The sequence below is a fragment of the Myxine glutinosa genome, chromosome 1, assembly GCF_964187855.1.
Source record: "Myxine glutinosa chromosome 1, kmMyxGlut1.1, whole genome shotgun sequence".
NCBI classification, from domain to species: Eukaryota; Metazoa; Chordata; class Myxini; order Myxiniformes; family Myxinidae; genus Myxine; species Myxine glutinosa.
The window spans coordinates 232939261-232952187 of record NC_136261.1 but is presented as its reverse complement, the minus strand read 5'-3'; the positions used below and the strand labels follow the sequence as shown (position 1 = coordinate 232952187).

General features: G+C 44.1%; 1 protein-coding gene across 3 annotated transcripts in view; it reads right to left on the bottom strand.

The window, feature by feature from the left end:
* LOC137434999 (tumor necrosis factor-inducible gene 6 protein) overlaps positions 1 to 12927 on the bottom strand; it is a 72002-nt gene that overhangs the window by 56531 nt on the left and 2544 nt on the right. For all 3 annotated transcript variants that reach the window (XM_068128327.2, XM_068128319.2, XM_068128337.2), the window contains exon 2: positions 3534 to 3671. In XM_068128327.2, the coding sequence (XP_067984428.2) occupies positions 3534 to 3671 (138 nt within the window). The remainder of the gene's footprint in view (positions 1 to 3533; positions 3672 to 12927) is intronic.

Here is a 12927-nt window from a genome sequence, read left to right as displayed (position 1 = left end):
GATTTTGATGATTTGCGTGTGATATGATTTAACGAATGTTTATATAAATCGTTAAAAAAAAAAAAAAGCCTTCAATTTCTGATATTTTGCCTTTTCATTTGGGCCTCCCAATTGAAGCCCCGCCCGTAGGGCCGGTACCGTTGCTAGTTTAAATAAATCAGGAATCCGGTCCGTACCGGTACAAGGACACTGCACCGGTAACATTAGCTTGCACATTATTTGCAACACATAGCTTTGTTGCAAGCATGGAGGAACTCAGTAAGCCAGGAAAGAAGTGGGCCATGGATGTACATTTTGGACTAGAACTAGGTGTCGCATTCTGTGGAAGCCATGAGAAAAGTCGAAGGAAACAAACCACCTTTACTGAGGAAATGCTTGTTGTGCAGGTTAGGGTCTGTTAGGACGCACACTCGTCTCCGAGCTGTCTTGCCCGAATTAGAACCTCGACCCAGCTATAAACTGCCATCTGGGTGTTTGGCATGCAGGGCAATGCATCAATGTGTGTGCCATCACAGGATGGACTTAAACTGGGTATCCTGATTGCCAACATTAGTTGGTGGAAGTTCAAGATCCTAAAGCTCCCATGGTGTACTTCGCGAAAAAAACGCGAGCTGTCGCCGACACACTGAATAAATTCCAGATTCCTGCTCTACCCTGCAGGTAGCACTACATCAGCAGCACAGCCATGCCCCCAGAAAAGGATTGAACCAGTAGCCATTGCTGTATAGAAAAGGAAGGAGGACAGAGCAGATCAGGATTGTAAATTTGTGGTTGATACCATCTGGTCCAAATGACAGATTTTTTTTCAGGAACGTTTTGATCTCATGATGCAAGAGGAGTCAACATGATTTAAATCATCGCCTGTGTAGGTTGTAAAACTGGGGAGGAAAGTTCGAGTTCCAAGACGAGGACGAGGCCCATGTGTGGAAAAAGCAAAATAAAGATGACGAGAAATATAATCAAGATGTGGATGCCACATATTATTGGCCTCTAGTAAAATAAAGAGGGGTGAGGTGCTTCAGGGGATTTTGCAGACAAACACTAACCCACAAACCACCCACCCAGCAGCCTACCCAAGAGCTTGCCAGACAACCAATGTCCCGCTAAAGTCTCCGAAGGGCAGGTGGTAGTACCTCCTTGGGTGACTGCAAGCATCCTACCACCGGCTGTGCCTTCCGAAAGTATTCACACCCTTTGACTTGTTGTGCACCGCTCCTTTCCTATCCCATTTCCAGGCACTGCATAACGTCATTGCCGGGCACCGAAGGGGGCCCGGCGACGACACACGCCGAAAGGGAGTACTCAGTTTTCACTCCGTTTGTTTGTTTGTCTGTCGATATCTCAGCCATCCTTTGATCGAGGAAGCTGAAATTTGGGCATAATAGTGAGCACATGGTTTGGCAAAAACAAGATTTTAATTTTTTTGATTAATCACCTAATTGATTAATTACTTCTTTATTATCGATTATTATTAATTCCTTCTTTTTTTTTCTCACCTAGTCAATATTTCAGGCATCGTTTAAGCTAGGAATCTGATATTTGGACACGACAAAGACCAAGTGATTTGACTCCAAATAATATTTTTGATTTATTGATTAATCAATTAATCGATTAATTACTACATTTTTTGATTAATTACTTCATTTTCAAAAAGTTACAGCTTCAGGTGAAGGTGGTTTAGGTATGCTATTAGCCAATTTGTTCAGAAATTCATTATTTTACAATTATTATTTATTTTATTTTATTCCACAATTAATCAATCACTTATTGTACACCGCTTCCACCTAATTCTGTCTCCAAGTGATGCAGGGCGACATCGCTGGGCGCCTAAGGTGCCCTGGCAATGTCGCTCGCTGGAGGATATGTTGTTTATTTATTTATTTACTTGGCTTTACTTGGCAAATATACTTTGAAAGTAGCTCAACCCATTTCACATTTTGTTGTGTTACAGCCTGAATTTATAATGTGTTAAATTGAGATTTTTTGTCACTGATCTACACATAATACCTGATAATGTCAAAGTGGATTTTATTTTATTTTTTCAGAATTTTTTTTACAAAATAATTAAAACTGAAAAGCTAAAATGTCTTAAGTCAATAAGTATTTAATCCCTTTGCAATGACATCCAAATTGAGCTCAGATGCATCCAATTTCCTTTGATTACCTTTGAGATGTCTCTACAACTTGATTTGAGTCCACCTGTGACCAATTAAATTGATTGGACATGACTTAGAACAAAACACCTTTCTATACAAGGTCCCACAGTTGACAGTGCATATCAGAGCAGAAACTCTAACATAATGTTCAAGGAATTGTCCACAGGAAGGGTATAAAACATCTGTGGAAAGGTATAAAACAATTTATAGATTGTTGAAAGTTCCCAAGAGCACAGTTTAGCTCCATCTTTAGGAATTGGAAAGAATATGGAACTACCCAGACTCTTCCCAGAGCTGGCCGACTGACCAAACTCAACAACCAGGCAAGAAGGACCTTGGGCAGGAAGGTAACCAAGAACCCAATAACCATTCAGAACTACAGAGTTCCTTGGCTGAGATGGAAGAACCTCCCGGAAGGGCAGCAGTCTTTGCAGTACTCCACAAATCTAGGCTTTATGGGAGAGTGGCCAGACGGAAGCCAGTCCTGAGAAAAAGGCACTTGACAGCACGCCTGGAGTTTGCAAAAAGGCACGTGAAATACTCGGCGAGCAAGAGGCAAAAGATTCTGTGGTCTGATGAGATGAAAACTGAACTTTTTCACCTGAATGCAAAGCACTTCGTCTGATTGAAACAGAGCATAGCTTATCACCCATCTAACACCATCCTTAATGTAATGCTTAGTGGAGGCAGCATCATTCTATATGGGGATGCTTTTCAGTAGCAGGGACTGGGAGACTTGTAAGGATATAGGGAACAATGAATGGAGCCAAATTTAGGCAAATCCTTGAGGAGGACCTGCTTAAATTAGTTATTCGTGCCTGTTGTTTGTGTCCTTTATAAAACAGTAATTTTCCTGTTTGGAATGAATTTCAATTTTGTTTAGCTGCCAGACAGGCTTGCAGACAGACTACAAAATTTTTTTACCCTACTCCTGGATGTGCATGCGTGATTGGGACTGGATCCCATACCATTTCCCAAATTGAGAGCCAAAGTACTGCTAGACTGCAGTTTATGTAGCTTTGCTTTTCTGTTATTCAACGCAAATGCAAACAACTTCAATGCAAACAACTTCAATGCAAATGCAAACAACTTCAACGCAAATGCAAACAACTTTAACGCAAATGCAAACAACTTCAATGCAAATGCAAACAACTTTAACACAAATGGTTTCATAAAACATCTCTCGACCGATTTTCATGCAGAACTTTCTTTAAAATACACTCCCTTTATACAGTAGTTTATAGGTAGTTTTTAATAGTTATTATGCAGCATGAAATATTGCATTGTCCAATGAAAAATTCTCTTTTATAGTCACGTTTATAAAATGGCATACGTGTTGGTGAGTTGCATGACAAAAACGGTTCAACTCTCACTCACCGATTTTCTGAGCTTTACGCAACTCCTTTAGTGTGGCAATCCGTGCCTCTTCATACTTGCAAACCGCACGGGCAGACTTGTAATCGAGCTTGTATCGGCCATGCCGTGACTGCATGTGGAACACCCCGGATGCATGCTCTGTGTGCACAGCACATGATCCCGCACACCAAACATGGCAACAACTGCATCACATGATGTCACACACAAACTATAATGATGATTAATATTTGGCATAGATATTTTCAAAAAAAATCAGTTGTACTATGACAGTTTAGTAAATGTTTGTGTGTTCCGTTGGTTGATATCTCCACATGCAGGATTCAGAAGATGGAACCGAGTCCTCCCATGTCTCGAAGTATCCACCTCCTATTCGGTAAGGTGTCATGATTCATGGACCAAGTTGTGAAGTTTTTGTGTTCTCAAACATTTTCTCTGAGTGCTCTATTCAGGATCATCTCTGAGCCCAGTTCATTTGATGTAATGTTCCCAGGGATGATTTTTAAGATCTATGTAAGGTTATTTTTTTATCATTCCTGTTGCTCAACTAATCACTGGTACAATTTCGGCGCTTTTCATCTTCCAGGATCTTTTCACTTCATTTTTGAGGGCTTCTTATTTGGTCATTTTCTTCATTTCTGCATTATTTATGTCAAAAGAAATCACTGGGTACTATCACCTCAATTAGCAACGCCACTTTTTTTTTTGTACCTAAGTACTATGTCTGGTCACAATGATTTGTTTTCTTTGCTCACGCTGGATGGGAGGGATCATCAGGTCATACATGAACATTATGTCCTCGTTTTCATTGATTGCTTTTGGTTCATGTTTCCAAGAGTTTTCTGAAACTGGGATATTGAAGTTTTTGCAGATGTGCCAGTGGATTACTCCACATACCTTGTTGTGCCTTTGGGTACAGCTGTTTTGATATGAGTTTTTTTTACATCCCAATAGGTAGTGACTCGTACTTTCTGTTTCTACCTTGCGGAATCTAAACATGTCCGATTGACTCAGTCCTGCTATCTTTGTAAAGCCATTCGTGTGGTGTCCTTGGTCTTGGGCACTTATTTTGATTCGTTCTCTATCCCAGTTGAGCTGACCTCTTCTTACTATCCAACTATTTTTAGCCGCGTCGCAAACGCTGCTCATAGAGTGCCCTCTGCTGTTGTTGTTGTTCTTCTTCTTGTTCTTCTTGTATTTGCAGAGAAGACAAAACCTCAAAGCTCCACCCATTCTGGGAACCATAGCTCCACCCATTCTGGGAGAGCCTTCATATAAACAAATATCCACCATTTTATTAACTCGCATAGCTTTGAGGCCTGTTTTGTAGGCCCGTGGTGTCTTCCTCTCTCACACGGTTTTATTTCAAATCAAATTCGATATATCATTTCATTTTTCACAGTCGCTAACATAGTTTTAGACTCGGTTGAAAAAAAACGGGAAGAAAATCCGATGAAAGTTGCCCTTTATAGAACGAAATGAATTCTCAAAGGCCTGTAACTTCAAGTCCATTGATATATATATTTTTTAAATCGCGGCATGGTCAGTCATACACCGCCCGAAATAAGAGACGGGAAAATGCCGAGATATATATATTTTGTTTAAATCGCGGCATGGTCAGTCATACACCGCCCGAAATAACAGACGGGAAAATGCCGAGATATATTAAAAATTCGTCCATTTGATGACAATCGTCACGATGAAATATTTAATTTATACGTCGTCACAATAATGTGGAGAGAGGAGCATAGCTTCGTTCACGTGTCGCCACACACGGGAAATTGCCGAGATATATATATTTTTAATCGCGGCATGGTCAGTCATACACCACCTGAAATAACAGACGGGAAAATGCCGAGATATATTAAAAATTCGTCGCCACACACGGGAAATTGCCGAGATATATTTTTTAAATCGCGGCATGGTCAGTCATACACCGCCTGAAATAACAGATGGGAAAATGCCGAGATATATTTTCACTTTGCACAAAAATAACATCAAGTAATCGAATCAATAGGAATGTCCTGTGCCTATAACATCGACGTTATAGGCACAGCTGCATCTAGGCATTGTGTAACATCGACGCGGCTTTTGTTTTAATTAAAACTTTTTGTACTTGTTTTATATATATCTTGCTACTCTTTTATTGTTCTCCCAGTTATCGTTGTATATCTGTTGATATTTCACTTTATATTTTTCTTTGTCTTTTTTGCATTAAACGGGGCTGTATTCGTCTTTGGAAAGTTTTTGCGAGGTGGGTTCGGGATACCTTTTCTGGCTTGCTGTCTTTGTACTTGTGTACAAATTGGACTCTGTAGTCCGTCAAACAGTTGTCATTTTGTGCACTTGATTCAGTTCAATCAGGCTGCTACCTCTTTTTCCCTTTTCTACTGTCTCTTAGAAAAATGGTCACACACACACACACACACACACACACACACACACACACACACACACACACACACACACACAAATGGCTGTCATATAGTAGTAGAGATGTCTCACCTTTGTTGTTCCTTTTGACATTCTTTTGCTGGATATTAGGGTATGATTGTGTCCTTGCTCATTGCTCAGTCGGTTTAGAGCTAGACAAAAACCTGTCTCCCTGGAAGATCCCGCAATGTATCTTCACCCCTGGTATTTTAATCTTTCCTTCCAAGCACTGTAATATCAATGTGGTATCCCAGAGCTCCATTGCTTTCTCAATCAGTTTGGTTATTTAGGGGTTGATCTTGTACATCTGCATGTATGTTATCATCCATGAATGTGGGACACTATCAAAAGCTTTTTTGTAGTCTATCCATGCTGAGGAGAATTTGGTTCTTCCCATATTGCAGTTTTCGAGTCTGGCGTTGTTTAGTAGTAGGTGGTCTATTGTTCCGTAGCATCCTCTTTTACATTCATTCTGCTCTGCGTCTAGGCTACCTTGCTGTGTTAGGTGGTGGTACATCGATCATTTATGTGATGATTCACATTAGTAGTTTGTATTCTTCTTTGTAAGGTGCGTAGGAGGATACATGTGGGTGTGAATGCATGGAGGAGGGTGGACGGTATAATGGCAGACAGAAAGATTTCTAGGAGATTGAAAGGAACGGTTCTGATGTCTTGTGTAACGTCGGCCTACCTTTACGGTCTGGAGACGTTGGCACTGACAGAGAGACATCAACAGAGGCTGCAGGTTTGCTAGAACAACTGGGTTAGGAGGATTGTGGGATTGAAGAGGGGGGATAGAAGGAGAATGGATGAACTGAGGGATGACATTGGTGTGCAGATGAGCTTGACGGGGAGATTGGTGAAATGTCGGCTGAGATGGGCTGGATATTTGGTTTGGATGGGGGAAGAGAGAATGGCAAATAGAGCGTATAGGTTGAGGGTACAAAATAGGAGGAAAAGAGGTCGACCACGGTTGTGATGGGGGGGATTGTGTGAGGAGGGATATCAGTGAGGTGGGGATGGTTGGAAAGTGGAGAGAGTTGGCTGAGGACTTAGGGAAGTGGAGGAATATCGTGGTTAAGGCAGGGCAGGAGCTTGGTACCATCAACCCTCACCCCTTATAAAGGGGAGAGGAGAACACCAACAAATTCTTCTTCTTCTTTCATGTGGCGTGTCTCTGAGGTGTTGGTCTATAACGTGAAGTTAACTGTTTTCAGCCAGCCTCGGGCCCTTGTGGCCAGGTGCTGCAGTTCATGCCATATTCCCTCCAGTCGATGTATGGGGCAGTCTTGCACAATATTATCCACAGTCTGGGGGAGGCCACACTCACAGTCAGGTGAGTCAGCAAGGTCTCAGGAGAACATGTAGTGATGGAACCTGCCAAAACCCATTAAGGGCCGGTCAAGGTGGCCCCATTCTTTCCTAGGAAGATCACAGCCAGAGGCTTGGTGGAACATCAGGAAGCATGCCCTATAACACATGATCATAGCCCACGATGGCTCTTTGAAGTCCCGGAAAAAACAAGTGGGCACGTGTGTGCTGGCTTCTCATGCCTGGTGTTGTCAAAATGATGCAGAGGTAACAGCGACGCCACGGGACTTGCCCTCCATCCAAGCAGGATGAAAGTGGCAGCAAAAGCTGCATGTGATTGCCAAATAAGCCAAGCATCAGTCAGTACATTCATGCTTGGGTCTTCCTCTAAGGTAACAGGATTTATCTTTGACCCATGCAGAGCTTTCTCATACTGGAGTCAATCTTCAAGTCAGTAATTCACCACAGGGACCAATCTGTTCAATGGTGCAATGAGGAGAGGAGCTGGGTGCCAAGGGGGTGCAGAGTTCTGTCTCTCCATAAGCTCGCTATTTTCTCTCGACTCAGTCATAAACAAACAAGGCAGCTGAATAAACAGACCGAGTGAGCTTACTACGTCCCACAGGGAGCCCGCTATCCAGCAGCGAAGATGGAAGCGAAACGCCACATCTTGTCCATGCACTTCCAAAATGGCGAGCACAAAAGACATGGACAGAAGGCATTTTAATGTGTTTATAAAATCGCTAAATCACAATAAAACCCTGATATCTACCCCCGATTCGATACTTTTATGACGAGGGGGATTAGCCCCCACTTTCTACTCAAATATAACATAAAATGTGTTGTTCTATACAATCCACACAGGCCCGGATGCGGGATGTTCTCCACCTCCATCATCTATTATCTACTATATAAGAGAGCTGTTGGTCTGTCTGTGTGTGTGTGTGTGTGTGTGTGTGTGTGTGTGTGTGTGTGTGTGTGTGTGTGTGTGTGTGTGTGTGTGTGTGTGTGTGTGTGTGTGTGTGTGTCGCATTTTTCTCAGAGATGGCTGAACCAATATTCGTCAAACTTTCAGAGGTTCATCAGTGAGTGCCTGGGAGTGTTTTAGGCGATTTTTTTTTTTTGGAAAAAAAAAGTTAGTTTTTTTGGAGTTAAAATAATAATAATAATAATAATAATAATAATAATAATAATAATAATAATCGCTCGATCGTGCCGAAGCCTTTTAAATTAATTACAGTTTATAGACTGTTTACACAATTCGCATGAATAAATACAAAACAATCACCAGACATTTGAATACAAATAAATCAAACAATTCCGGAAGTGTACGAAGTTGGCAGTACGGTTTCTTCTTTTTCCTGATCGGCATCACACTTAACTCAGAAACGTGATGAACAGCACAATCACCAGAATATATTTAACGAAAGGTGATGAACCGCCTTCCACTCCCCCCACCCTCCCACCCCTCCCAATACCCCACACTCCTCCCCCACTCCCTTCCTCACCCCCTCCCTCCCCTCCCTCCCCACACTCCCCACCCCACCCACCCTCCCCCCACTCTCCCCCAACCCCTCTCCCGCCCCATCCCCTCCACCCTCCCCCCATCCCCTCCACCCTCCCCCCATCCCCTCCACCCTCCCCCCATCCCCTCCACCCTCCCCCTCATCCCCTCCACCCTCCCCCCCATCCCCTCCACCCTCCCCCCACTCGCCCCAATCCCTCCCCCTCCCGCCCCATCCCTCCCCCCCTCCGCCCCATCCCCTCCCCCTCCTCCCGCCCCCATCCCCTCCACTCCCGCCCCCATCCCTCCCCATCCCCTCACCCTCCCCCCTCCATCCCCTCCTCCCCTCCCCCCTCCCTCCCCCCTCCCCCATCCCCTCCCCTCCCCCCTATCCCCTCCCCCTCCCCCCATCCCCTCCACCCTCCCCCCATCCCCTTCCCCCTCCCCCCCCCCCCGGCAACGCGGGGTACTCCTGCTAGTTATGTATAAATCAATATTAACTTTCCCCAAATAAGTTATCTCTTAAATTGAGAGCCAGGAAAAAATATCTCTCCGTTCTCAAGACCGAACTCTCTTATCTGTCTCCCTCTTCCAAATCCTGGTGGCGTCTGGTCAAATCTGTTTCTGGTGTTTGGTTCCCCTCCATCCCCTCCCTCACCTCAACGGCTACACAGCTGACTCCGCACATGAAAAAGCTGAATGCCTCAACTCTGTGTTTGCCTCTAAATCTTGTGTCCCAAACCCATCCTCTCTGTACCCACCGTACCCAGTTGTACCCAGCTGCTCCTGGACTCTGTGTCCTTTCCTCTTGACAAGGTGGAAAAGTTTCTGTCAACCTCGACTCTGATTCTGCAACTGGACCTGACGGCATCAGCCCACGGGTCCTAAAATCCTGTTCTTCCGCTCTTTCACTCCCTCTCTCTGTTCTCTTCACCCTCTCCTTTGCTCAAGGTCAACTGCAATCTGCTTGGAAATCAGCCAACATCACCGCTTTGCCCAAAAAGGTGCAAAAACAGATCCTAGCAACTACAGACCAATCAGCCTTCTCCCAATTATCAGCAAAGTCATGGAATCCATCATTGCTTCGGATATGAAATCTTTCCTCTTCTCCAATGGCTTGATCTCTGATCATCAATTTGGTTTCAGACCAGGTCACTCTACTCTGGACATGTTGCTTCTGCTGTCTCAACAATGGATGGAGGTCCTCAATGCCAAACAGGAAATTAGAGCTGTCTCCCTCGACATATCACGTGCCTTCGATACGGTCTGGCACCCCGCTCTGCTCACCAAACACTCCTCTTTTGGTATCCATGGAAATCTCCACGCATGGCTGGCGGACTTCCTCTATAGTCGTAGTCAACGTGTGGCCTTGAATGGGTTTCTCTCATCTCCGCTTCCTGTTCAGGCTGGAGTTCCCCAAGGCAGTGTTCTGGGCCCTGTGCTTTTTCTGGTCTTCATCAATGATCTCTCTGACTCTCTTGAAAATCCTCTCTATCTCTTTGCTGATGACTCCACTCTCTGCCGCTCCATTCCTCATCCCTCAGATCGGCAGTCTGCAGCCTCCTCACTCTCTGCAGACCTGGACAAAATCACAGACTGGGCAAACAAGTGGAACATGTCTTTCAATCCTGACAAATCTCACACTCTTACGATGTCTCTCCGAAAAGACCGACTGGACAACCCTGCCATCTACTTTCTGAATAATCCTCTCCAAGAAGTTCTGTCACTCAAGCTTTTGGGTCTCACTATCTGCCATGATCTTTCCTGGGAAAACCACATTTCCAAGCTGGCCTCCAAAGCTAGTCGCCGACTGGGCATCCTCCGTCGTGCGAAGTCCTTCCTTTGCACACCTGAGCTCCTCACCACATACAAGGCTTTCATCTGCAGCTCAATGGAGTACTGCTCTCCCCTCTGGGCTGGTGCTCCTGCCTCACACCTAGCTTGTCTTCACGCTGTTGAAACCAAAGCGTTCAGAATCATTGGAATCTCCTGCGATGACGCTATCTCCGAGGGCCTTTCACTTACTCACCACAGGCAGGTTGGTGGTCTTTTCGTCTTCTACCGACTCCTCTCCGGCCTTGCTCCCCCAGCTCTCTCTGGGCTCTGTCCCCCAAATATTCCTACAGGTCGCACAAGATCTGCCTGCAACCCTCTTATGGTTAAACTGCCAAAATCAAGACTCACTGCTCACCTTCACTCCTTCATTCCTCTTTTCTCCCGCCTCTGGAACAAACTCCCTCACTCTCTACAATCCCACTCCTCCCTCCAGGTCTTTAAAACGGCTGTTCACCACCATCTCTTATCTTCCCCAATCCAAAACCTTGATCTTTTCTACCCCTGCTAATTTCACCCCAAATCCACTTTTTTGAGGTGACTTTTGACTTCTTTCCTGGAAGTCCTTGGTGTCCTTGCCTTTTATACCGATCCTGCCTCCCCCCAGGCCCTCTCCCTCCCCCCAGGCCCTCTCCCTCCCCCCAGGCCCTCTCCCTCCCACACACCTCCCGATGTCCCTGCTCTCAAATGTTGTGTTTGTGTGCTTCCTCCCCTTCTCTCCCCATCTTGTCGACCGCTCCCCTTTTTATATATTTTGTTTGCTTGTTTGTTTGATTTGTTTGTTTGATAAATGTTAGCTCTTTCACGAGCCTCGACTCTGTATACAAAAAAAAACAAAAAAAACATCGACACTGCGCTGGTGAGCATTATTTAATAACAGAGAGTGGTATCAGCTCATGCATGTTGACTGTTGTGCTGGATTTGATTGGTCGAAGCACGGAGTGCACGATGTACGCATGCGCTAAAAATGTATCACATGATTAGTGATTACTGAAAGTGTGATACCGGTTGACATTCCCGCTTCAGTGCAGTATAGGTGAGGGCGAAACTACCGGAAGTAAGCTGTAACACGTGCCCTTTTGTGGTTTGTTTTCAACGTATCCAATCACGTGACTGTTGTCGCGAAGGGTGCACCAACCGGAAGTTACGTAGTTCCACGGGTGCCCATAACTTTATGTTCCCTCATGTTTTCTGCCGAAGGAGCCTATTTGCTCGCCTATAGTGAAATTGTTAGGTAAGAAAAGTTTATTTCGTTGTTGTTACATTGAAGAAAGTGCTAACTGAGCCAGAATTGATTCAATTTTGGTGAAGATGCAGATCCGGATACAATAGTTTTTAGTTTTTTAAGTGATTCTCCACCATTGAGTGATAGGGCCAAAAACGATATATAGGATTACATTTCAAAAAGTTGTGGACGTCTTATGACAAAACGTGTTGGATGAGTTGGTTAGGGAACAAGAACAAGCCAATTCGATTTTGGGTCAGTCCTGGATCCAGATCTGACCTATCAGAAGGATACAAAACGTAAACTGTTCACCCTGGCCGAGGTATGCTCTCGAGTTTATGTGGCATTCTAGTTTATAAATGTTGTAGTCCAAACTTTATAGACGTACTCACATTGTAATGGTACAGCACTGTACATACTTTATAGACGATCTAACATTCTAATTAGTACATACGGTCAAATGTGTTTTGTGGCCCCGCCCCCATCAGGCTGATTGACAGCCGTTGTCCCACCCACCCCTCTTGGCACTTCATCGCCCAATGTGGAAATAATATTTATGCAAGTTAAATATATGTGTAAAACAATGTGTAAATATGTTTAAAATATGCAAGTTATGCCTACTTTTCGTGAAATCCTTTCAAGTTAAGAAAACTTTGAGGTGTCATGGATCTTCCCACTGTAAAATGCAGTGGATTCGCGTTTGAACAAAGTACTGGGTTTTTGACCCATGCAGTCTGAAAAGAAGAATTATAAACGGGCTATTTTTGTTCTGACAATTTTGTAGTTCAGCGATGCTGTCCAAACGCTTAACCCTTTGTGTGCTGATGTAGCAGATTTGTCACAAGATGAAAATTCTTATTTTTTTTTTGAAAATGACAAAAAAAAAAGTAATAAAAAAAATAATTAAATAGCGATCAACGCCCCGGAGTGGGTAAGTCTTCATATCGTTTTTCCTCCATTGGGTGTATTCGATCCCTATCGCCGCTCACTGAAATTCCATACTTTGCTACAGAGCGGCACCCTGTCCAGGATTGGTTTCTTAGCCACCAAAATATTTGTGACTTGTCATGAATGCCCCAATAATTTGTTAA